Raw genomic sequence first — 24651 nt, 5'->3', positions numbered from 1 at the left:
ATAGTACAGTTTTCTTAAAACTAATCAAAAGCCAAGTGCTCAAAGGGTGACAGTATATAGACAGAAAGAAAATCAGACATTAGTAGCCAACCTTTCATACAGAGAGAATTAAAGGCAAGTTTAAAGAGACAGTATCCCCTTCAGCTACAGCATGGATGATAGCCAAGGAAAATATGGTGCCCCTCAACACAAAGGGTTTTCCCTAGATGACATTTCTACTACATTCTTCTCAAAAAGTCAGTACAATCATCAATAAGCCACCAGAGTCCAAACCAGCAAGCACAAAATATGTCTGATCTAGATGTAAGTTATCATTACTATGTAACACTGTTAGCTGTTTTGATTTTAAATTAGAAAGATGGAATACAAGTGCTTTAAAATAGATAAATAAAACAGTACTGCTCTGGAAATAATAATCATCAATAAAGTCCTGACTGTGTTAATGCTCAACAAAACCATGCTTCATTGTAGAGAAAATACAAATGCTAATAATAATAATAATAATTTAATCATATGGTCAAGTGATGAGTATTCTGCTCTACCAGACTCAAACACTTGAGGCTTGTACAATGCCATCTGCTGGCAGTCCAGAGAGAGGCAGCAGAAATGCACATGGAGCCTATCTGGTCCTGGCCAAGGCAGAATTGCAGGGACTTCAAGGTCCTTGAATGGGACCAGAGAAACAGAAAAGCAGAGAGCAACAAATAGCTGCTAATAATGATCCCCATGAGGGCAGCTCAATGGGAGGAAGGAGAAGCTATGCAGTACATATACAGATGCCCTCCCCTTTCCATTTTACACACATATATATATATATATGGTTGTTCTTTGAGGGGGTAGGGTGTCTCTAATAAAAACAATGCTGACCTCTCTCCTACTCCCTGAAAAGAGAAAACATAACCAACACACATTTTGGGGCAATTAAGCCCGTCATGCTAATCACCAAAAAGAATACTGTCCCTTTCTAAGAAAAGTTAACAAAAAGTGCAAAAATATCTGTAGCAGCATATATAAATTGAATTCAACAAACTTAGCTTTGAACATTATATAATAGTTCAAAGCTGTTTAAAAAATAAAGGGAGATAACACATAAGCACAGAGGATCATCTTGACAAAGCAGAAATAGTTGAATTATCCCCCAGGAAGGCAGGGAAACTGTAATCTGTTTGTCAAAACATCCAGCTGGTACTGTGAGGCATAAAGTTAGCTACTGAAATTTCAGAAAAATAGTGGCTTTTCCCCCCAGTCGGGTTAATACTCAGACTTTAAACACTTATCATAAAACGAGTTAAAAGCTGAATCAATACTGTGAGCACAACACATGTTAAGCATATTTGCAACAAAATCTAGCAGCTATTACTGTGGCATGACCAGAGTTCTAGTACCATCACATATAAAGGGTAGCTAATATTTACGTAACTCATGGACCATCAGAATGCAAATGTATCTTTTATTATTAAAATTTTGACTTAAAAAGTTTCCAAAGACATATTTTCATCAAGTTTCTTCAAGAAAAGTTTGAGCGTTTTTTTTTTTTTTTTTTGTTACATTTGTACCCCGCGCTTTCCAACTCATGGCAGGCTCAATGCGGCTTACATGGGGCAATGGAGGGTTAAGTGACTTGCCCAGAGTCACAAGGAGCTGGCTGTGCCTGAAGTGGGAATCGGACTCAGTTCCTCAGTTCCCCAGGACCAAAGTCCACCACCCTAACCACTAGGCCACTCCTCCACTTTTGATTCAGTTAAGTTCCCCTTTTATTGAAGGAACTTGAAGGAAATGTGTTGGAAATATTTTAAGTCAAAATTTAAATAATTCTCTTCAGGACCGATGAGGATTGGAGGCACTCCTTTTTGAGATGTCGTATGTTATAAGTCACATGCGATCTTTTATGCTTTTGCTCGAATTCTAATGATCCATGAGTTTATATAAATATATTAGCTATCCTTATATGTGATGGTGTGTGAAAGTTCTGGGTAGTTTAGGAGCTGTAAGCCGTTTTGTGACCACTACTTTATATTCTTCTTTTAATGTTCCAGTAGATCACCTTTATTAACAGAGTTAATTTATTGTGTGCACATTGGTGTTGATGCTCCTTCAAAGTAGGGTGAAGATTACAAAAAAATTAAATAAAATAAAAAAAATTAGGGTGACACATGAAATATGTACTCTGTTTGCCTCTGCTCCCCACACCCCTTTTCTAGTCCTTCTCTCTAATTCGATTCTGTGAAGACAGGAAAAAAAAAAAAAAAGGCAGCGAAGATTGGAGAAAAACTCCCCAAAATACTAAAAAAAAAAAAAAATTTTTTTTTTTGGTAAAACTACCCCCAGGTTTGTCTCCTTCCCAATGCCAAGTGTCTTGTAAAATACAGTCTTGCTATGGGACTTGACTAGAAACCCCGTTTTGCTACATGTAAGCCAAGTACTGTCCAACAAAGTCAAGGGACAAAAAAGTGCTGGGAAAACAAACTTTTAAAAGATGCTCTGTGGATACTGAGCTTCTCTGGAGAACTCATGCTGATCAGATTTTAAACTCATATGCACTTTAAAAAAAATCCCCCCTCATAAATGACTTGGCATCATAATAGTGTAACAGACGCTTCAACTTGAGTAGCTATGGCAAGTTGAAATGACTCACCAACATACTAATTTAGAGGACATCACCTAACAGCAAAAAGACATTTAATCACTCTCTCTTTTCTTAAGCTCCAGTTTAGTGTAGTTTTGCTTCCAAAGACCAAAAGAAACTTCTTATGCATGTATTAATTCAGTCTAAGGACAGTCCATCCAGGGACCATCTATTCAAAAAGGACAAAGATCATCCCTCTCATAATATTCAATATGCAGAGATAATATCTCCTGCTACAGAATTAAAGGCCACAGACAGATTTACTTATAAATAATCTAAGTTCTACACAGAGTAGAAAACAGGACACTTAGGAAACTGTTTTGTGATATAAAAAAATTAAGTGGATAGAGACACAATTGATTTGATTCCTACTACTGAGTAATTTTCTAATAGGAAAACTTAGAAAAGGCCAGGAAAGGAGATTGTGGATTCCTCTAGTTTGAAAGCTAGTTTTAAATTAGTTAATACTTACATAAGAACATAAGAATAGTCATACTGCGTCTGTCTAGCCCAGTACCCTGCTTCCAACAGTGGCCAATCCAGGTCACAAGTACCTGGAAGAATCCCAAAGAGCAGCAAAATTTTGTGCTATGGATCCCAGGGATAAGTAGTGCTTTTCCCTGTGTCTATAGTTTATAGACTTTTCCTCCAGGAACTTGTTTTAACATCTTCTAAACCCAGATATGGTACTACATCCTGAAGCAACAAGTTACAGGGCTTAACTATTCATCGAATGAAAAAATATTTTCTCCTATTTTAAAAGTATTAACATATAACTACATGTGGTGTCCCCCGTCTTCATTCTTTATGAAAGAGCACTGCGGGCTCTTGATACACAGGACATTAGACTAAGGAGAGGATACATGGGACTAAAGGTTAGAAGAATGCAGAGGATGTGGCTTTTGAATCCTCTCTCTGCTACTGAATGTCCAATCCTAGTCATGAACCCTTTTCTCTAGGCCTCCATTTAATACTGCAATTAGGTAGTACAAACCATGACTCCTTCAAGATTTCACGCACCATGGACAACTAGAATGGTGCCGCAGGACCACTCACCCCAGATATGACTGCATAAGCTCTGTGGCATGCTTACAAAGCACACTGCAGTCTTATACCAACTCAAATTCTTATCACTGTCAACTAGTTTTAATACTAGAAATGCAACAGTGGACCCAAGAATCCTAGTTTGGCAGCATACACGCTTTTAATAGCTGTGACGTTGGCAGGACATGGAAGCAACTGCTTGAAAAAGGAACTTCCTCCTACCCCCAAGTTAGCTTGCTCTCAACATTTAGCTAATTTCACTTGTTCTACAGAGGCCTGAACACTTGGCACTAGAATAGATTGCAGCTAAAATCTCTGCAATATTTAGGGAACTGGATGGTGTCATATTTACTACGTTTCACTGTTATCAGTAATAAGACAGCACAAGGTTACAAATAGAGAGGAGAGTGCCAAATCTATAACACGATTGAATAGGATCCACTTTCACACTACTTTCTGGCTAAGCATTGGCAACAAGAATGTGCTTAACAGACTGAGGTACCTTGCAGAACTGAAGGACCAGTGAATAAATACTATTATAGGCTAGAACACACTGAGGTCATTTGAAATCTCTACCACCTTCAAATCACCAAAGCAATCTGACCAGTTCCTCACCTGCAGCTGGGGGATGCTGACCACTAACCGTGGGCAAATCCAGAGAGCTGTCAGACAGAACATGCTTGAGATCGCCTCCCACGTCAGCCAGCTTCATGTCAAACTGAACAGAGAGGGCATCCTCAGAGTCCTCTTTCCCGCCACTGCTGCCCCCGATGGAAGGGAGGTCCAAAGACTTGACGGATGCAGAATCCTCTTTGGCCTGCTTGAAAGCTGTCACTTTGTCCACCAAGGATTTTTCAGAGCTGCTGCACACTGTGGGAAACCTGTTGGGCTGGAAGTCGGCAAAGCCATAGTCGTTTTTCATGCTAGAAGGAACAGAATCTTTGATATCCTCAAAACATGCAGTGGAGTCCACCTCTGAGGAAAGTTGTTTAAAGATATCGTATTTGTCAGGAATGCTGGCTGCAGATAGTTTGCCTTTCACACTGGCAGAGGAAGCTGGAGGGGAAATGGTACTTAGCTCTGGTTTAAAAGCTTCGTACTTGTCACCTGTCTTTTGCTCTGCAGAGCCACTGTGGTTATGAAAGGCCATAAAATCAGCAAAGTCATCCTGTCCCCCTGCCGATGCACCATTGGCAGACTCCCCAAAGAGGCTGAATTCTCCAAATTCATCCACCATGCTGGAATTTTTAGCCGGTACTACGGAAACAGAGGAAGACAGAGGTGCACTTACAGGGAAGGATGGAGGTTTGCTCAAACTGAAAGCAGCTGGAAAGGAAAGTGATTTGTTGTCTACAGTGGCACTTCCAGAGGAAAACAGATCTAGGTCCTCAAGATGCAGAGATTTTTTCGGTTGTGTGGGTTGCTTTGCTAGTACAGGTAGTGACGGGAAGGGTGCTGGAAATGCATCTTTTGTTGATGGTTCTAATGGCGATATACTGTCGGCGGTTTTAAAGTCGGTAAAGCCATCATCACTCCCTGATTTGAAGTCTGCAAACCCATCTCCTGCACATTAAAAAAAAGAAAAAAGAAAAAATTAAGTTAGTAAGATTTTAAACATGCAAATACTGCCTAACTCTATCCATACATCCAAAAAACAGAAACCAAAAATCTAGCTTTATTTCATGCAACAGCAAACAGAAGCAGTTTTAGTGGTCCTATTAAGAGTGTCAGGTATCATGAATATATACCAAGCCAGAGGTTATGTTTCTGGGAACTATATGTGGAATTATTTTTGAAATATTTATTCCACCAGCAAAAAAAAAAAAAAAAAAAAAGCAGGCAAAGGAAATGCACAAAGGAGGTAATTCAATAAAAGGTGTCAAAATTTACATGCCAAAATCTGCAGTTACATGCCAACATTTAGGCACAACCACTTCCACTTCGTCTATAGCACCATGGGCATGCCTACAAATGTAGCATCTTAGTACATGAATGCTAGTATTCTATAACCTTTGCACATAATTCCTGGACATGCACATGCGCCCCCCCCCACCCCCCCGGGGACTGGCCCAGCAGTTATTGCTATGCTGCTTGCCTGCTCGCATTAAAGAACCCTGAATGCACACACAACCTTTACATGCACAAATGTTACACTGACACATGCAAATGCTAGTTATTCTACAATCTTAGCATAAAATGGCATAGTTAGGCACCAAGGTTAAAGAAGTGTGTGTGTGTGGGGGGGGGGGGGGGGGGGACGTTTGGAGTAATATGACTTTTGAACACCATTTTTAAACATTTTTGTTTGTTTCAATGCAACATAGGATGGAGCTGATTTTGGTTTGTACTAAATTAAGCGCCTGTGGATGACCTAGGTGTGCTCTATTTGAAAGCTTGCTCATCCATTCACTACAAGGTTTGCAGCATCTCTTGGATACTGAAGCATATTTTCTATTAGCTCTTACATTATGCAGTTTTGATTCCCCACATGGCTCCTGTAAGATCAAACTCAATTGGTGGGATTCATCATATATTCCTTTGGGGCATACTTCAAATCTATGCTGTCAATTCCCATACAGGATTACTGTCTGTCAGAAAAGCTGATATTTACGTGAATAGCTGCTTCTTACTGTATTGTTGATATGATAGCCATTGTTAAGTAAATTACACTTTTTTCCCATAACTGGCAATTTTAGTGACTGCTACCTACAACTTTCCAAATACATGGAACTCATTATCCCACTAGAAACAGTCACCAGATCAAAGATGTAATTCTGGACTAAAACAAAACAAACAAAAAAAACTTTTAAGGACTTTATTGTTCACTCTATTCAGAGTTTTCTCCCAGTCCAATTTTATTAGTGTGCTTATATAAGAAACACGACTTTCCCTACAGGGAAGCCATATGGAAGCTGGAGAACTTGCTTAAAAATCAAGATATATTTTAGCAGATGGGCTACAAAAACCAGGGTTTAATACCTGGCCAGGCTATGGTATTACTGTCAAAGAGGTCCATAAATCTTTCCACTCCCTACTCTCAAAATGTTTGTTAACAGGATCAAAAGTGTCATGGCAGAAGTGAAGAAGAACAATCCCTGTTAAAGATCACTTGTGGCAACACAGTCATTGGAGTGTAATGGTAAAGACAAAACAGTTGAGGTTTGAATTGAGAAGATCAACGGCCCCATCTGCCTGGTCAGCTGAATCGGCAAAAAAAACAGACTGTGCGGCATTATGCCTCTACTGCAACCATGTTGAGTGCAAGTGGATGAAAGGGGGGAAGAGGGAGAGGGGAGGTTGGTCTGAGTCAGCAGATTTAGTGCCACTGAATGGAAATAATGTTTCATGAGGACTTGAGACTGTTGGCCAAGGCTCACAGACATTGTTCCAAATTCATAACGAGATGCTCTCACTTCAGGTGTTATCTTGTGATGCAAACAAACTAAAAGGGATCCGAGTATTGGCTCCTGTTTCATTCTTTTATTCCCTACCCCAATGTTTCTTCTCTCTTTCCACTTGTATGGTTCTTTATTTCTTGCTTTCTTATTTTGCAGTCCTCAATTTCATCTAGTAATTTTACCTCCCTAGCCTACCCTGAGGTAATTAAAGTTACCCATTATTATTGTATTACCCAGTTTGTTAGCCTCCCTAATCTCATAAGAATAGCCATACTGGGAGCGATGTGGGTTATTCTTCCCAATGTGCATCACTTTGCATTTGTTCACATTAAATTTCATTTCTGCATCTGTCTGTTTATCCTGGCCAGGTGGACGGTAGTACATTCCTATCACTATCCTTTTCTCCTTCACACATGGAATTTCTACCCATAGGGATTCCAAGGTGTGTTTTGTGTCCGGCAGAATTTTTAGTCTATTTGATTCAAGGCCCTCTTTAACGTATGCTGTTACTCCATCCCCACACCAATTCAGTCCATCCTATCACTGCAACATAATTTGTACCCTGGTATGACAGTGCCCCAATTGGTTATCTTCCTTCCACTAGGTCTCAGAGATGCCTATTATATCTATCTTTTCATTTAGTGAAATATATTCTAACGCTCCCATCTTATTTCTTTGGCTTCTGCATTTGCATACAGACATTTCAAACAATGTTTGTTAGTCCTATTTACAACTTGCTTAGCAGCTGACAGTGATAATTTGCGGTCTTAAAAATCTATCTGCTCCTTATTTAAAGACTGTCAAACCAACAAAAAGAAGGTCCAGGTCTCCCGCAAAACACATAAAGCAACAAAGAAAGCGGGAGAAAAACCAAAATAGACCAGATAGAAACCACAAAGAGTAAGAGCACCAAAAAAGTTTATTAAGACCCTACACGGTCCGTGTTTTGGGGTCTTCAAATTGATGTATATATATATATATATTTTTTTTTTTTTGTTACATTTGTACCCCGTGCTTTCCCACTCATGGCAGGCTCAATGCGGCTTACATGGGGCAATGGAGGGTTAAGTGACTTGCCCAGAGTCACAAGGAGCTGCCTGTGCCTGAAGTGGGAATCAAACTCAGTTCCTCAGCTCCCCAGGACCAAAGTCCACCACCCTAACCACTAGCCCACTCCTCCACTCCACAGATGTGCCTCCAGAATTCTCATGGAGTGCAAGGCATAAACGCTGGTGCTGTCTAAAATTGAACGTGTGTATACTAGTAAACACGGACCGTGTAGGGTCTTAAACATTTTTGGTGCTCTTACTCTTTGTGGTTTCTATCTGGTCTATTTTGGTTTTTCTCCCGCTTTCTTTGTTGCCTTATTTAAAGGCACCTTGTCTACTATGGTCTTTTACTGCAACTCACTATCGGGATGCTCTATCTTCCTTGTTTTGGTGATATCATTTAAAGATAGATTGTTCCAAGCCACATGCTTCTTCTGAGTGACTGTCAGCCTTCCCACAGTTTCTAGTTTAAAAGCTGCTCTTTCCTTTTTGAAATGCTGATGCCAGCAGTTTGATTCCATCTGGTTAAGGTGGAGCCCATCTTTCCAGAATAGGCTCCTCCTTGCCCAGAACGTTGCCTAGTTCCTAACAAATCTAAAACCCTCCTCCCTACACCATCATCTCAACCACACATTCAGACTCTAGAGCTCTGCCTGTCTCCTTTACATGGGATGGGGAGCATTTCTGAAAATGCTACTCTGGATTTTAGTTTTTTTTTTTTTTTTACTAGCCTGTATTTTAGGTTTTTACTAAAGAGCCTAAATTTGGCTTCCAGAACCTCCTCCCATATTTTCCTATGTCACTGGCACCCAAATGTATCAAGACAGCAGGCTCCTCCCCAGCACCGTCTAAGATCTTATCTAGGCGATACGGCTGAAACTCAAGCCGAAACATGGTCCTGTCTTGGGTCCTTTTATTTCTCCAATAAACTGCATCCTTAAGAATTAACCAGTTGTACAAGTGAATTAGTGTTGGAAGACTCATCCATTGACCTTACTGCTTTACTGCCCTTATGGATTCCTTAAGATTTTTTCTGCTCCTCCACTTCAGTGCTTTTTTCCCCTGTGTCTGCCACCTTCGTGCCAGGCAGGCAAGTGACCAAGTAATCCTCATGTCCACCAGCCAACTAGCTATATACATGCCAAATGACTGAATATCCAGCTAAAACTGTCATACTAACCCTTCCCTCCTGGAAAGCCCCTGGAGACACATCCTCAGTTCAAGAGGATATTGCATCCCTGGAGGGCATGTCCTGGGTACAGGATCACTTCCTACCTCTCCACAGTAATGCTCTCCCTTCAGGTGACCTCTCTCCTCCATGGCAGAACAGAGATTGCCAGACTGGAGGTGAGACTTCTCTACTATGTCTCTGTAGGTCTCCTCTATAAACCTCTCGTGGGTCTCAGCTTCCTCCAAGTTTGCTACTCTTGCCTCCAGAGATTGGGCCCATTCCCTGAGTGCTAGGACCCAGAGGTGGCTGAAGCATGCCTGGTGAAAGAGGTAGCAGCAGTAGTCAGCGCACCTTGGCTTAAAGGGAACAGTGTCTAGAAAAAGTCCTGGTTACTTGGTGCCCAACTATGAACTGTCACTGCAATAACTGGTCTAGGTATCCTGGGAAACGGAATATAAACTGGGGTCCTAACCCCAGTTCCAACTGAGCTGAATGCTCTAAAGCAGCAGGAGGAAATCATCAGACTTAAGATGGCATGCATCTTTAAGCTATGGTTTCTAACGAAGATCAATCCAGGAATGTCTTATTCTATTAACATTCATGATACAGCAATAGGCTAAGGAGGCGGCTTGAATCAAAACTTTTAAAAAGCATCAATGTTTCTTTTACTATAAAAGAATACTCCAAACAAAAGGGGAGGGAGGCAGGACCTTATAATAACTGGCCACTCTAAAATTTAAGAATAGCCTTAAAAAAAAAAAAAGTTTAGGCTAAATATATTAACATATGGGAAGACCATATCTTTACATCTTAATTTGACCCCTCAAACAACTTACACGGCAGCTAAGATATAAAATTAATCACTATTTTTACTATTGTTAATAAGAGTAAGGCAACTAAGTACCACATAGATAGTAATATAAAATAGAAGATGTTCAAACAAATACTAACCAGTCTGCATACAATCAAGGACAATAAAAAACAAACAAAAAACCCCTGAATTTTTAGTTCAGAATTAAAAATAAATAAATTCCATTCGAAAAATAAGCACATTTCACAAATCTTTCTAACAAGTCAACCCCACAAGCAGCTCTGCTCCTACATGTGCTAGTTTGTACTGTGTTCAGACATTATTTTTTAAAGACCTTACTGTTTGTACTTGAAGATTAACTGGAATACATTTGTGAAATCAATGCTCATTTCAGGAAAATTCAACCAAAGTTTTCAAGCCAAAAAACTTCAAAACAAACAGGATGATACAGCCCACTTACTGACAGACTGTTAGCTTTTCCACTAGACAGGTAAGCTGACAAAAAGGTTACAAATGTCAGTCACAGACAGTAAAGTAACTTTGCAAAGCACTGTGGCCGTATAAATGGTAATAAGCAATCTGCCTATCTAGATCAGAGCTAAAAATTGTTCTTCCCAATGTCACGGCACGTGTCATCAAAAGGCACACAGGCCAAGCACAGTGGCCTAGTGGTTAGGGTGGTGGACTTTGGTCCTGGGGAACTGAGGAACCGAGTTCGATTCCCACTTCAGGCACAGGCAACTCCATGTGACTCTGGGCAAGTCACTTAACCCTCCATTGCCCCATGTAAGCCACATTGAGCCTGCCATGAGTGGGAAAGCGCGGGGTACAAATGTAACAAAATAAAAAAAAAAATACAATAAGATTATCACTGCAGTAGCTTCTCTTGAAGGGAAACCTATTTTTAAAAGATCTGGATTGAGAAACTGTCCATTTCACGCTGATCCTCATATTAAGAGGGTGATTGAAACTGGATTTTTGTTTTGTTTGTTTTGGCTGAAGCCAAAAAAATTGTACGGCACCCCCCCCCCCTCCAAACAAAAGTGGGCCCCACTCTGTCCACCCCCCTTCTCCCCGGGCCTACCTTACAAACCATAGTGGTGTGGTGGCCTCATTGGGGCAGGAATGATCCCCAGTCACTCCTGTCCTGCAAGCTCCGCAGTCAAAATGACTACTGTGACTTTCTTACTAAATAGCAAAGGTGTGTGTGTATGGGGGGGGGGGGGGGGGGGGGGGGGGGAAGGAAACGACTCACTTTTGGTCATGGGAGTCTCAGTTTCAACTGAAAATGCACTAGCATTTTAGGCCAAAATGAGGGTGAATTAGAATTTCAGGCCAGTTTTGGTGCCAAAACCAAAATTCAGTCAGCCTCCACTTCATATATCAAATGGCAAAGCCACCATACTTGGATAAGATGGCCAATAAAAGCCTGGGGAAAAAAGTCTTACAACTTCAGGCTACACCTCTCAGCTCTAACAGACCCAGAAACTATCTTCATTTATTTTGTTATGTTGTGATCTGTGCCACATGTCTGCATTTTAGGGTTAGCATTTTCACTGGCAAACAAAGCGTATCAGAAGTATATAATTACATCTTTAAGCAGATACTCATGCACTCAGAAGAGGAATGATGCATCCAAAATTAACAGTCGCAGCTACTTTATAAAAGTGACCAACACTTACCAAAGGACTTTGACTCAGAGACAGATTCTAACTTCCGGAAGGCACTATACTTATCTCCCACATCTGTAATGCAAAAAAAAAAAAAAAATAGAGAAGTTAATTGCTGCAAAGCGCAAATTAAAAATTTGCAGCCTTTTTTCTGTTTTATGGATGGCAGTTTCCTCCTGATTCTATGGGCTTCCAGATCAGTTGAAAGTGACATCCATTGTGCTATAAGCACCATGACGGTTCATCCACAACTACCCAGTGGGGAAGTTTTCCCTATTTTATGTTTATTCCCAACTCACTTATCCCAGTCATCGTAGCTAGGGGCCACATACTAGGGTTTGTTTGAGAGCCTTGCAATCTTAAGGGCCTCAAATCTGGCCACCAATGTACAATAACTGGAACTTCCTCTTCTGCTTTCCATGACATGGGTTGAGATCACTGTCTCGGGGTGGGGTGGGGTGGGGGAAGAGGTCAGACTTGGCAATAAAACCCAGTACAGTAAGCCAGATACTGACATACTTTCACATGTAAATCAGTATATTATAAGATGCTGATCGCTGGTAGGGCAGCATAGACAAGGTTTGACAGCATTGTAAGTGAAGCTGCTCTACAGTAAAATTCATATAGCTCAGGGAACCCTCCTTGTCTTTGAGAAGTAAAGAGTAGTGGGGGAGCTAAAAGTGAGATGTTAAAATCCCCACATTTCAAGGGGTAGATATGTGGCATGCCCCCATGTAGTGTAAAGGATGCATATGAGCCCCTAGCCAATCGCACCACTTTGAATGCCGCTGTCAATGACCCAAGAACCTGGATGTAGCCCCAGACCCTGGGCCTGCCATAACAGAGAAGACAAATCTGTTGAACCAGCTTTCACCTCCTGCGTTTCGTGAGAAAGATCCTCTTAGAACACCCAGATACTCTAGCATCTGCGATAGTCTGCTCTTCTCAAAATTGATCACCCAACCCGACTGCAGAAGACGGTCAGCTGTGTAGTTGCCACTGCTTGCCCTGGAATTGGTAGCATGGCATCTTGCTACTATTTGGGTTTCTGCCAGGTACTTGTGACCTGGATTGGCCACTGTTGGAAGCAGGATGCTGGGTTAGATGAACGATTGGTCTGACCCAGAATGGCTATTCTTATGTTCTCAAAAGTCAGTCATCAGGAAGTGGGTGAACTGATTCTATGGTGCTGAAGGAAGGCCACCATCATCACCATAACCTTGGTAAACATTCTTGGTGCTGTGGCGAGATCAAAGGGCAAAGACCTGAACTGGAAGCGATGAACCAGCGCCACAAAATGTAGAAGCCTCTGATGAGGTGGTCATATGGGTAAATGCAAGTACACCTCCTAGAGATCAAGGGCAGTGAGAAATTTTCTCTCTTGAAACGAGGCTATGACTGCTCTTAGCATTTCCATGTGAAAGCAGGACACTCTGAGACAGCGATTTAGACCTTTGAGATCCAAAACTGGACGAAAGGCGCCTTCCTTTCTTAGGACAATGCAGAAGATGGAGTATCTGCCTTGTTCCTGTTTGGCTTGGGGAACTGGAACAATGCCCCAGAACATCAGCAAAGAAATCTAAGTGGCCTAAACCTTGACTACCTTGGTTTCCTTTCAACAAGAAGACTGCAAGAAGAGAGGAGTAATCGGGCAGGAGAACTCCAACTTGTACCCTTCTATAAGAATATCCAGAACCCACTGATCTGATGTGATTTTAGCCTGCTCCTCCCGAAACTCCTGAAGACGTCCTCCCACCAGAGGAAGAGAAGAGTGGACCAGCCTCACAATATTGCGAAGCTCGGGAGGCACTGGGTGCTCTAGCTGAGAGGAGAACTTCCTGTCTGCACAAAAGGAAGATTGGCATGCCTGAAAGCTGGACTTCTGACCATATTACCCATAGGCTGACTCAAAACAGATATCAAGAGCCCCTTTGAAGACGGACAACCAGAGGCTCCTGATTTATCCTCCAGCAACCATTGAGGCTTAGTTTCTCCCAGTTTCTTCACCAAGTTACTAAGATCTTCTCCAAATAGTCATTTGCCCTGAAAGAGCAGTTTAACTAGATGTGACCGATGCTGCATCCACTGGCCAATGCTGCAACCAGAGTTGACAACTTGCTGTGACAGCCAAAGGCATACTGTGGGCCATAACCCATAACAAGTCAAATATCATCTGCCAAGTATGTCCCCACTTCCAGCTGGATATTATGGCACCCGTCTTGTGTGCAGATGGCTGATGCCACTTCAGGCATGCGCTCTTGCCACTAATGAGCTACACATTGTTGCTTGAAGGCCTAAAGAGGCCACTTCAAAGGCTGGTTTCAATGTCCCCTTCCACCTGTAAGGTGGTCTTCTTAGTCACCATCATAACAAGGGAAAGTCCACCCTGGGATGCTGCAATTTCTCTTTCTCCTCTGGAAACAACAGGTAGAGGCGAGGCATGGCTCTTCCCACTCTCAGCTCCACGTCTACTGACACCATTCTGTTGTAATCAGGTCTTTAATGTCAGGATGCATCCTCATGATCGATGAAGATGGAACTCCTGACGCAGAAGCAGAAGGCTCCTCAATGGAAAGCAGAAATAAGAGTATTGAGCTCTTTATAAAAATCACCTTGGTACTTTCGGATCATCCCCCTCCACTGGAGGGAGCTCTCTCTCCTCTAACGGTTCCTCTGAATAAACCAAGAACCTCATCTGCCCATTCCTGGGGGTCTAAACAAGATCTCTCAGGAGCTGGAGGGGAAGCGGGGCAAGAAACTGAAGCACCTTGCAGCAACTCCAACAATCCCTGCTTCAGTAAATAGGCCTGGTGTAAGAGCAATATAAACTTCAGAGAAAACCAAAAATCCCAACGCAGATGTTCTGTTTGGCCCTGAGGTTATAAAATGGTGGCTGTGCTCCACGAACGATCAGAGGCTGTTCCTCACTGCTAGTCGGCCCTGACAAAACGGCACTCGTTCCTGCATTTTTCTGTGAACTGGCCCTGTTGGAGAACCTGATGTCCCCAGTATATTTGGATGCTGCGCCAAATCTAAAGACATGCTGCTGCTGTTTCCCCCACATCCCACAGGATTCCCGGCTTACACGCAAGCCAGATGGTGGGTCCCACAGCGGGCAAACTGCTTAACTGCCTCCATGGAGAGTCATCATTTACCCCAGCTGGAACAAGTGCAGCAAAACACAGTCCCAAGCAGTGAGTCAGGATCCCTCCCCCTGCACCAAAGCAGAACTTGCAGCCCTCCAAGCGGTTCCCTCTCTCTGCACCAAGTAGAACTTGCAGCCCTCCAAACGGTTCCAAGTCAAACTTTAGTCACACTTATCACTGCTGGCTCCTCCCCGCAAGCCTTACCCCAGATGAGAAAGAATCAGGACTGATACTGTGTCCCACGCTCTCCAGTAAACCTCTCTCCCCCCCCCCCCCCCCCGCCCCCCTAATTTTTTTTTTTTTTTAATAAAAGGTTGTTGTGCTGAAAAAGGAGAGCTCCACTGGGAACAGGGGAGAGGTGAAAGGCGGGAAGAAGTAAATTCACAGAGCACCAGAGACAGGGATCTGAAGACCTCCAGATATGACTCTGCATTCAAGACACCCTCAAAGCTCAACTGGACCAGGAGCAAATCACTCAGAACCAGAGGCTGAAAAGTGTGTCCATCCACCTCCTGGAGACAAAAAAAATACCAAGAAGTTGGACTGGATGCTAAAAGAGAGATGTCTCAGCTCAGTTTTAACTTCACCTGCTGGTTGATAGACAAAACAATTATCCCACAGATTCTGGAATAGTGGGAAGCTACAATATGGGAACAGAGCTTAAGAAGTGCCTACTTACCCTGTTAAACTACATATCCAGTTATAAAATTATTCTCCACGTGTCATGATAAGCAATAACATTTTAATGCACAAAAGAGAGTGGAAACGTGAACATTGAATATTAAGAAGTGTGACTGTGTAACTAAACACATTTTCTTACCTTCAGAGGGTTCATCCACCGCAATTCCTTTAAACACAGCATACTTGTCTGTGGTTGATACTGATACACTTCCAGCAAGAGGAAGCAGTAAGGATGGGCCACTGAAATCATTTAAAAGAAATGAAAAACACACTTACCTTCTTGGAATTGGGAAAATTATAAAATAAAAATGAGTACCTCTTTAAAAAAAAAAAAGTGTTCCCCGAGGTCTCTTTAGCCTTGTGGTAAGCATAATGCTTTCACACATTAGAATATCCCTAAATGTAGTCAAACATCTAGGGCAGCAGTGCTTAGTCTGGAAAAGGTAATAAAACATATAAAGATACAAATACTTGCCCTTCCCACCCTGAGAGTTCTGTGTATACTTGCACATAATACACACACAGGTTATATGATTAATATTATTTAGCAATCTCAGAGATAACACTGCTGCTCTGGCAAGAATTGCTTCAGCTCCTGCTGATCTGTCACTGTTCAGTGCACATGTACAGAGTTGTGCCGGAGCTTATGATACTTTATGTACATTGTTCTCCTATTTACAGTACCATAAAAAAGGTTCTGTGCCCTAGCTAGAAAAGCAGTGTCGACCCATTCTGCACACTTACCAACTCAATTTCAATTAGAAACAAACATTACTCAGTTTTACCCTGCTATACATGAATGGTTAAAAAGCATTCAGCAATATTGTACTTTGATCCCTCTGGCACTGCCACAAAAGAATAAACGTTATATATGAAGGACTACATTCCAGCTCTATTTATACCATGCACGATGAACATCAGGAATGCATTTCCATTAAAAATTTCAGGCGTGGGATAAGAACCACCCCAGAGTCACTTAAAAAGTCTCCTTAACAATGAATTACAAGTTGCATATACTATATAAGCCTAGCAATTACACATTCAAACTAATAGCAAAATGCAAACTTGCAGAGTGAACCCAAGGATAAACATCAAAAAACAGTGATAACAGCTCAGTATAAAAACATTAGATATGCCATATTTTCTGTTAACAACTCCTTTGCCCTATCTAGTATTTCACTACAGTAATGATGGCTTATGATGAGAGAAGGAATCAAACATATAAACGGCAAGTGACCGTACTCATTTGCAAATGCGCAGTACAGACGTCCCTCTCTGTCCCGCCCTCGCGTCAAGACATCATGACGTCAGAGGGCGGAACAGAGAGGGAAACTGAGCCGAATTGTCGGACGCCGCCTGGAAAGGAACATCGCGCGTAACAACCTCCCCCCTCTGTATCGGGCCCCCTGCACTGACCTGATAGCGCCTCTCACCTCCGTGTGGAAGCGCTGCAAGCAGCAGCAGAGCGATCTGCTGCTGCCTGTAGTGCTTTCACACGGAGGTGAGAGGCGCTGTCAGGTCAGTGCAGGAGGCCTGGCACGGAGGGGGGAGGGAGCGGCAGCGATGAGGGTAGCTGGATATGGGGGGGCGAGGCCATGGTTGCTGGACTTGGGGTGAGAGCAGGGCACAGAGGAGGATTGCTGGACATGGGGGGGGGGGGGGGGGGAGGCGAAGGGAAAGAGGAGGGTCGCTGGATATGGGGGGTGGGGGAGGATCGGTGGACGGGGTGAAGCCAGGGGAGAGAGGAGGGCTGCAATACTCGCCCGTTTTTACGGGCATAACAGCTAGTATATACTATGTTCCTATGGTCTGGTGACAACTTCCTCAGTAGAATGGAGCATAGTTATCTGAAATGACTGTGCACTTGTGGTAAAATCAGTAGTAAACCAGTCTCCATGTGAAGCAGATCCCCAATTAGTAAACTTAGGTACCCAAAAATATTTTAAAAATGTTATGTAAGAATAGGAGAACCACAGGTATTTGCTGCACCTGCTGCATAGTTGTTTAGTTGTTGCTTTAGTCGCTCCAGCTGTGTCACCCTGAAAATCTGTGAAGGAATCGTCAAGTGACCCTGATTTTGAGGCATCTTGGAAATCCTGAAAGTCATCATCTTCTGGCTTCAATATCTGTCAGAAAATGTGAAAAAGGAAGCTGTGTTATTCTAGTGCTCCGTTTCTAAAATGAGACTCTCTGTTACAAAAGCTGACTAAACAGAGCTAAAGAATACATGAATAAACTGGACTGATTAATAGTGTATTGAGCTAGAGGGTTCAAAGTGACACAGAGTAGGTGAAGGGTAACAGCAGATATAATCTATTTTAGAAGGCACCATATCTGACAGTACCATTCTTCGAATGTTTTCAAAAATAATGCTTCTCTTCTCATGACAGGATGACTTTTTGCAAAGAATGTGTAGTGCCACAACCTATCATCTAAATGCAGACATATTTGCATAAGAGAAGTGTTTACAAAATGCAAATTAAATTAATAGTGGGTACGAACAATTGCTAACTGTTTTATAAAAAGTGGCAGCAACCAATTCATATGGCTCACACACACCCACACAGTGCTTATTCAAGGGGGCATTAAATCCCCTTTCCTGACTACACATTTGATTCAGCAGAGAAATATGGACAACTACAAGACATAAAAAGATATCAGAGAAACTTTACATAAAAAATATAAAATTCAAAAGGAAATATTTTTACAATTTCAAATTGTAGTCTCAAGGGCACAAAATGAGTCACAATTCTGTAATCCAAAAATGAAAGAGAATGATATATTTGAAAGGATTTTTGGGATTCTGTAGAAGAGCATAACTGCCATGAAGAAGAAACTATGAACTACTCACAGCCGCAGTATCCAATTTGAGCCCTCAAGGGCTCCAAAAAGGTCTGATTTTCAAGGAAAAGCATACAAACATTTTATACAAGTTCACTAGGTTCTTAAATCTATTTGCAGACATTGACGACTAGAACCAAATACCTTAACTAAAGAGGTCTACTCTTAGAAGGAGCTGGAAGCTCTGACAAAGTGAAGATACTTACCTGTAAGCAGGTATTCTCCAAGGATAGCAGGCCTTATATTCTCACAAGTGGGTGACGCCAACCCACATCGCCCGGTCCTGGAATTATGACTAGCATAAGTAGAGCTTTGTGGAGCACGAGACACACTCCAGCGTACATGCGCGAGTGCCTTCCCATTCGCCATGAGAGCGCGGTCTCCTCAGTTAAATACTACAGCACAAAAAAATAAGAAAGGAGACCACTCCAAGGGGAGGTGGGAGGGATTGTGAGAATATAAGGCCTGCTGCCCTCGGAGAATTCCTGTTAGAGAAGTATCTTTGCTTTCTCCAAGGACAAGTAAGCCTATTTATTCTCACAAGTGGGGAATCCTTATCATCCAGGCTCACCGAAAACAACAAACGCTGGTCAAATGGGCCTCGCAACGGTGAGGACGTAACTCAGATTATCCTGAAACTATATACAAACTGAGTAAGAGTGCAGCCTGGAACAGAATAAAATGGGCCTAGGGGTGAGGAGTTGTATTCTAGACCTCATAAGGATTCTATATCCTGCTCAAGGCAGAAATGAGATGTGAATAAGTGGACTGAAGACCACATCGCAGACTTGCAAATTTCTTCAATGGAGGCTGTCCGCAAGTGGGCTACCGACGCAGTCATGGCTCTAACGTGACCTACTAGGGCCAGCCCAGCTTGGGCATACGTGAAGGAAATTAAATCTGCCAGACAATTAGCGATGATGAGTTTCCCGATGGCAACCCCCATCCTGTTGGGATCAAAAGAAATAAATAGCTGGGTGGACTGTCTGTGGGGCCTGGTCTGTTAAAAAAACACCCCCTCTCCTCACTGCATTAGAAAAAGAACTGAGGAGATCGAACTCTCATGCCAAGCAGGAAAGCACTCGCATATGCGCAGTGGAGGAGCATGTCTTGCGCTCCACAAAGCTCTACTTATGCTAGTCATAGGGTCCCAGACCGGGCGATGAGGGTCGGCATCACCCACTTGTGAGAATAAATAGGCCTGCTTGTCCTCGGAGAATCCTGGTAACTATGCTTCAAAGTTTAATCAACAGAAACAAAATTCCAACAACATTCAGAAGTCTTAGGTTTGGCAGCGTCATTCTATATACTTTTGGTATGATGACATTAGTCAGTGTAACCAACCCATTCTGCAATAAGAACACTGATTTTTAAAAAAGCCTTTATCAATTTTAACCATTTTATAATGAAAATTGTGTCTTACCTGATAATTTTCTTTCCTTTAATCGCAGCAGATAAATCCAGAACGTTGTGGGCTATGACCATTGTCACAAAACTCCTAGCCACCCCCTAGGGTTACCCTGCAGCCACTTAGAGGGTCTATTCCCAGCATAGCTCAGGTCCACCTGCACCTACTGCTCGTGCTGTACACTAGCACCCTCCTCCCACCGACTGGGTCACAACCGCCTCTGGGCGAGCCTCCCACTCTGAAATTATCCCCAGTGATTTCTAGGTTACTGAGGCCACACTCCCAGTTGTCCCACAGTTCGCAGAAAGCACTCACAGACCCAACACACAAACCAGCAGGATTCTTTATCAGTCCAGACAGGCAGCAACAATAAACTGAAAAGGAATGTATATCATCTTTAAAAATGGAACAATGAACCAAAAGAAATGCAATCAGCAAACAATAACAGGTAACTGAAATATGGATCAATTTTAATACTAATTAAACATTTTCTTACTTTCTGAAAAGTACCTGGGAAGATCAGGATATATAATTGTTTGTTTACTCTCAGCAAAGAGATCTTGCTCTCTTTTCTTCCTGGCTAGGACTGGAGGCAAAATGAGCTCCTGGGCCAATCAGAGCCCAGTCAACAAGATTTAGAAGTATACTGCTGCATGCTTCCTGCTTGTGTTAAAGAAGAAGAACATTCAGTTCCCTGTAACAGCTTTATAGCAAAGAAACACCACCTGCTAGCCAAATAGGAGAAATACACTTCAGGACTTAATCAAGGCAGGAAAATATCCAATACATTTTACAGACCCAAAACACTGCTTCTTCACAACCATCTACCAACAGGTGGAGATAGACGACAACAAACTGAACTCTGCCATACAGGACAGTAAGCAATCTGGTCAGTTAGTATTTCTCATAACAAAGCAGAAGGAAATGACAATAAGCCAAACAAAACTTCTCCTTCCATACAGACAAGAGATATAAACAACCAAGAAACAAGAACTTGAAGCAACAATCCTGAACAGAGAAACCAACTGATAAATTGACTAACAAAGTCACCAAGGGTGAGATTCTGGATTCATCTGCTGCAATTAAAGTAAAGAGAACTATCAGGTAATCCATGGTTTTTCCTTAGCAGATGAATCCATAAAATTGTGGGATTTAGCAAAGCATCCTCAAATAGAGCAGGAAATGGAAACACCTGCAGAGAGAAATGATGCTTCAAAAGATGCTTCTGGTCGAGCTGCAATGTCTACCAATGTTTAGAAAAGGTTTGTAAAGAGGACCAAGTTGCAGATCTGCAAATTTCCTTGAGAGAAAAGACACGAGAAACTGCCCATGAAATAGAAAGCTCTTTGGTAAGGGGGGGGGGGGGGGGGGGAAACAAAACAAAAACAAAACAGGAGCCTGCTTACCTGAAACATATGCAGAAGAAATGGATTCCTTAATCTAACAAGCAATTGTAGTCTTAAAGACTGCATTACCTTTATTTGGACCCACAACGATCTGACCAGGGAAAATCATTAGTGACTTCCAGATAATGCAGAATTAAAACCCCTCACATTCTTCTTTTCAGAAGGAAGGGAGAAATAAAGTCTGGTTAATAAGCGGAAGGAAGAGATATCTTTGGTATAAGGATGGAACAGTTCTGATAGACATTTCAGTGTCAGAGAAACAAAGGAATGGATCTCTACAGGACAAGGCCTGAAGTTCAGGAATTCTTCTAGCAGAGGCAATCGCTACAAGAAAAACACAGTCTTCAGCGTCAGGTCTTTCACAGTAGCTTTCTTTAATGGTTCAAAAGGGAAACTTTTGCAGAGCCTCGAGTACTAGATTAAGACTCCAGTCAGGACAAGGAGAATGAACAGGACGTTTAAGATGGTTGATTCCTTTTGGAAAATGCACATCAGAATGAGCAGCCAGAGAGGAATTCAATAGACGTCTTCAATAGCAGTCTGAAGCTGCAACCTGAATTCTTTAAATCTTCCTGTAAAAAGGCTAAAATTTGAGGCAAGGAAGAATGAAAAGGAGAAACAGCTCTTTCTGTACACCAAATATTCTCCAAACTTGTGCATATGCTGAAGAAGTGGAATGCTTCTGGGCGTGAAGCAAGTTGTAATAACATTTTCCAGATAACCTTTCTTCCTTAATTTCAACCTTTCAATACCAAGCTGCAAGACCAAAGGGGGACGGATCCTCTATTTGAATAGGCCTCTGGGAGAGTAGATCTTGCAGGGGAAAAACGAAATGGCTTGTCTCTAAGGGGCTTATTAGATCTGAAAATCAAGGTCTTCTGGGCCAGTCTGGAGCCATTAGAATTTCTTCTCCCAGATGAAGTAGGATTTTGTGGAGGATTCGTCCTCTCATCAGCCATGGAGGGAAGATGTATAGCATTTCCATTTCTGGCCATTTCTGGAGAAGTGCATCTATTCCTTCTGACCTGGACCCTCTTCTTCTGCTAAAGAACCAAGGAACTTTTGCATTGTTACAAGATGCCATGAGGATCCAGAGTTGGATCTCTTTGTGATCAGGTGAAAAACAGACGTTTGACAACTCTGATTCCTGTGGATCCAGAGAGTTTCTGCTCAGATAGTCGCACATTCAATGCTCTAAAGAATCCTGATGCTTGCTCCCCACACTGCGCAGCAGGAGCCACGTTTAACAGTCTGAGTCGCAAAAGGAAGAAAAATAAAGCCGCAGTTAGAAGACAGCCGACAGTAATAAAAAATTTAAAGTAAACTCACTATAGAAAGCTCTTACCAGGGAAACTGCCAGTTTCTCTAATAGGGAGGGATTCCACTGGATTTAATACTCTACTTCTCCCTAAAGCCAGCTGCATACAGCAGAGATGCTCTGTGTATATATTTTTTTGTTCCTGTAAAAAAGGAGAAGTCGGGGGCGGGGAATATGCACCAACCAAACCACAACTAAGTGTACCCAAGATAGGAACCAGCACCAGCCAAAGGTTCACCCTAGGCTCAACTTAAATAGAAAACCAGAACAGGAACCAAATTTCCACCAAAGAGACGATGCTGCTGGGAGACCACAGAATACTAACTGACCAGACTGCTTATTGTCCTATAAGAGAGAGTTCAATTTGTTGTCCTCTATGTCCACCTGCTAGTAGATGGTCATAGCCCACAAGTTTCTAGATTCATCTGCTGCTGCTAAGGAATCAATACACCAATACAAACCAGACAAATAAATAAACAAACAAACAAACAAACATAATGATGCTGACCTGATTTGAAGCATAAGGTGGTATAAAAACACTCGGTACTTCTGCTGAAGCGCCACTTGCTGATGCTGCGATATTTATACCCATTACCGGCTGTGCAATGTTCAGGGGCCGAGACACTGCTGGTCCAGAAGGCATCATGGACTGCTGACTCATCGGGGCAGGCAAAGTCAGTGGGAAACCGCTTAAGTTTGGGACAGGTGCGGTGGGGAACTGATTTAGAGAATCAGGACTTATAGAATGCATGCCCCTCTATATATATATGAAAACAAACAAATAATTACTATTATGAGTGTGCAAATACATTTAAAAGGTTATCTACAAAGCCAGCAGATCACGTAGATTATACAAAATTCAAAATTAGGAACAAACATATTAGGTGTCATTGTTCAAAGAATTCCTGGTATTATACAAACAGTGCATAGAGAAAGAACATGCCCAAATTGAGAGGCTAGATATGAATGGACAACCATATACAACAGCCTAAACACAGCATAAAAAGTAAGAAAATCAAGCTATAAAGACATCAAACTAACTGACATGGACTAGCGCATTGAATGTTTCCACAGCACTAATATGGGGAAATTACACCTGAGCTGCTAATTCTTTCCTTTAGTTCCTCCAGACCAGTGGGTTTTGCATTACCAGCAGATAGAGATAGATCACTAGACTCAAAGTGCCCTGTGCGGCTCACAGCCAACCAGTATTTGATAACAAAACTGGATGAGTATATCCCCTACATCTTCCTTTGTATTAACTAACTAGAAAACAAAGGAGGAACAGAGAAGACCCCTCATAACAGAGCACTCCCTAGGTCTTATTCTACTGACAGACTTTAAACACTGCTGCTACTCTGCTTATGCCTCCTACAAATCTTCTGTATCAGAACCACCTCTCTGCAGTGGCATTCCTAGGGGCGCTGACACCCAGGGCGGATCACCGATGCGCCCCGCCCCCCGGGTGCAGTGCCCCGCCCCCCCCCGGCAAAATAACCCCCTGGGTGCAGCACGACCCCCCAAGCAAAAGACCCCCCCCCCCCCAGCGGCATGTTCTGGGGCAGAGGGAGCATGAAAACGAAGAGCCAACAGGCGCGCGGCACCCCCCCCCACAGCGGCGTGCACCCGGGGCGGACCGCCCCCATCGCCCCCCCTTAGTACGCCACTGCCTCTCTGCAGCTTTAACCCTGGGTGGGTTGGGTGGGTACTAAACTGGTCTGGTGGAACTAAAAGAAAGAAAATTAGCAGGTAAGCCCTTTCCCCTTCCTTAGCATTCCTTCACACCTATTCAGATGAATGGGAAGTAACAGAACAGTATCTTTCATGAGGGAGGGACTGTTAAGCCCACAGACAACACTTGCCCCAAAACCTACAACCTGTCTCACCTGCACATCCAAATGATTGTGTCTTGCAAAGGAATATAATGAAGCTTAAATATCCAGAGGCAGTATCAGATTGAACTCCACCAAGTTAGGATCCTTTGTGAACTACCAGGAAGAGCTCCGAAATTTGCCTTGTTGAGCAGATCACTACCAGAAAAATCATCTTCAGCATCACATCTTTCAAGGTGGCCTCTGAGAG

General features: G+C 42.5%; 1 protein-coding gene across 6 annotated transcripts in view; it reads right to left on the bottom strand.

Moving 5' to 3' along the window:
* SYNRG (synergin gamma) overlaps window positions 1-24651 on the bottom strand; it is a 100119-nt gene that overhangs the window by 33790 nt on the left and 41678 nt on the right. For all 6 annotated transcript variants that reach the window (XM_030186305.1, XM_030186304.1, XM_030186306.1 and 3 more), the window contains 5 exons: window positions 23078-23326; window positions 17586-17722; window positions 15736-15836; window positions 11782-11844; window positions 4286-5233 (listed from right to left, as the gene is read on the bottom strand). In XM_030186305.1, coding sequence (XP_030042165.1) covers window positions 4286-5233; window positions 11782-11844; window positions 15736-15836; window positions 17586-17722; window positions 23078-23326 — 1498 coding nt within the window. The remainder of the gene's footprint in view (window positions 1-4285; window positions 5234-11781; window positions 11845-15735; window positions 15837-17585; window positions 17723-23077; window positions 23327-24651) is intronic.

This window comes from Microcaecilia unicolor, chromosome 13 (assembly GCF_901765095.1).
Source record: "Microcaecilia unicolor chromosome 13, aMicUni1.1, whole genome shotgun sequence".
Lineage (NCBI taxonomy): Eukaryota > Metazoa > Chordata > Amphibia > Gymnophiona > Siphonopidae > Microcaecilia > Microcaecilia unicolor.
Note: the sequence above shows the minus strand (reverse complement) of the source record. Positions and strands in the feature narration are given on the sequence as shown.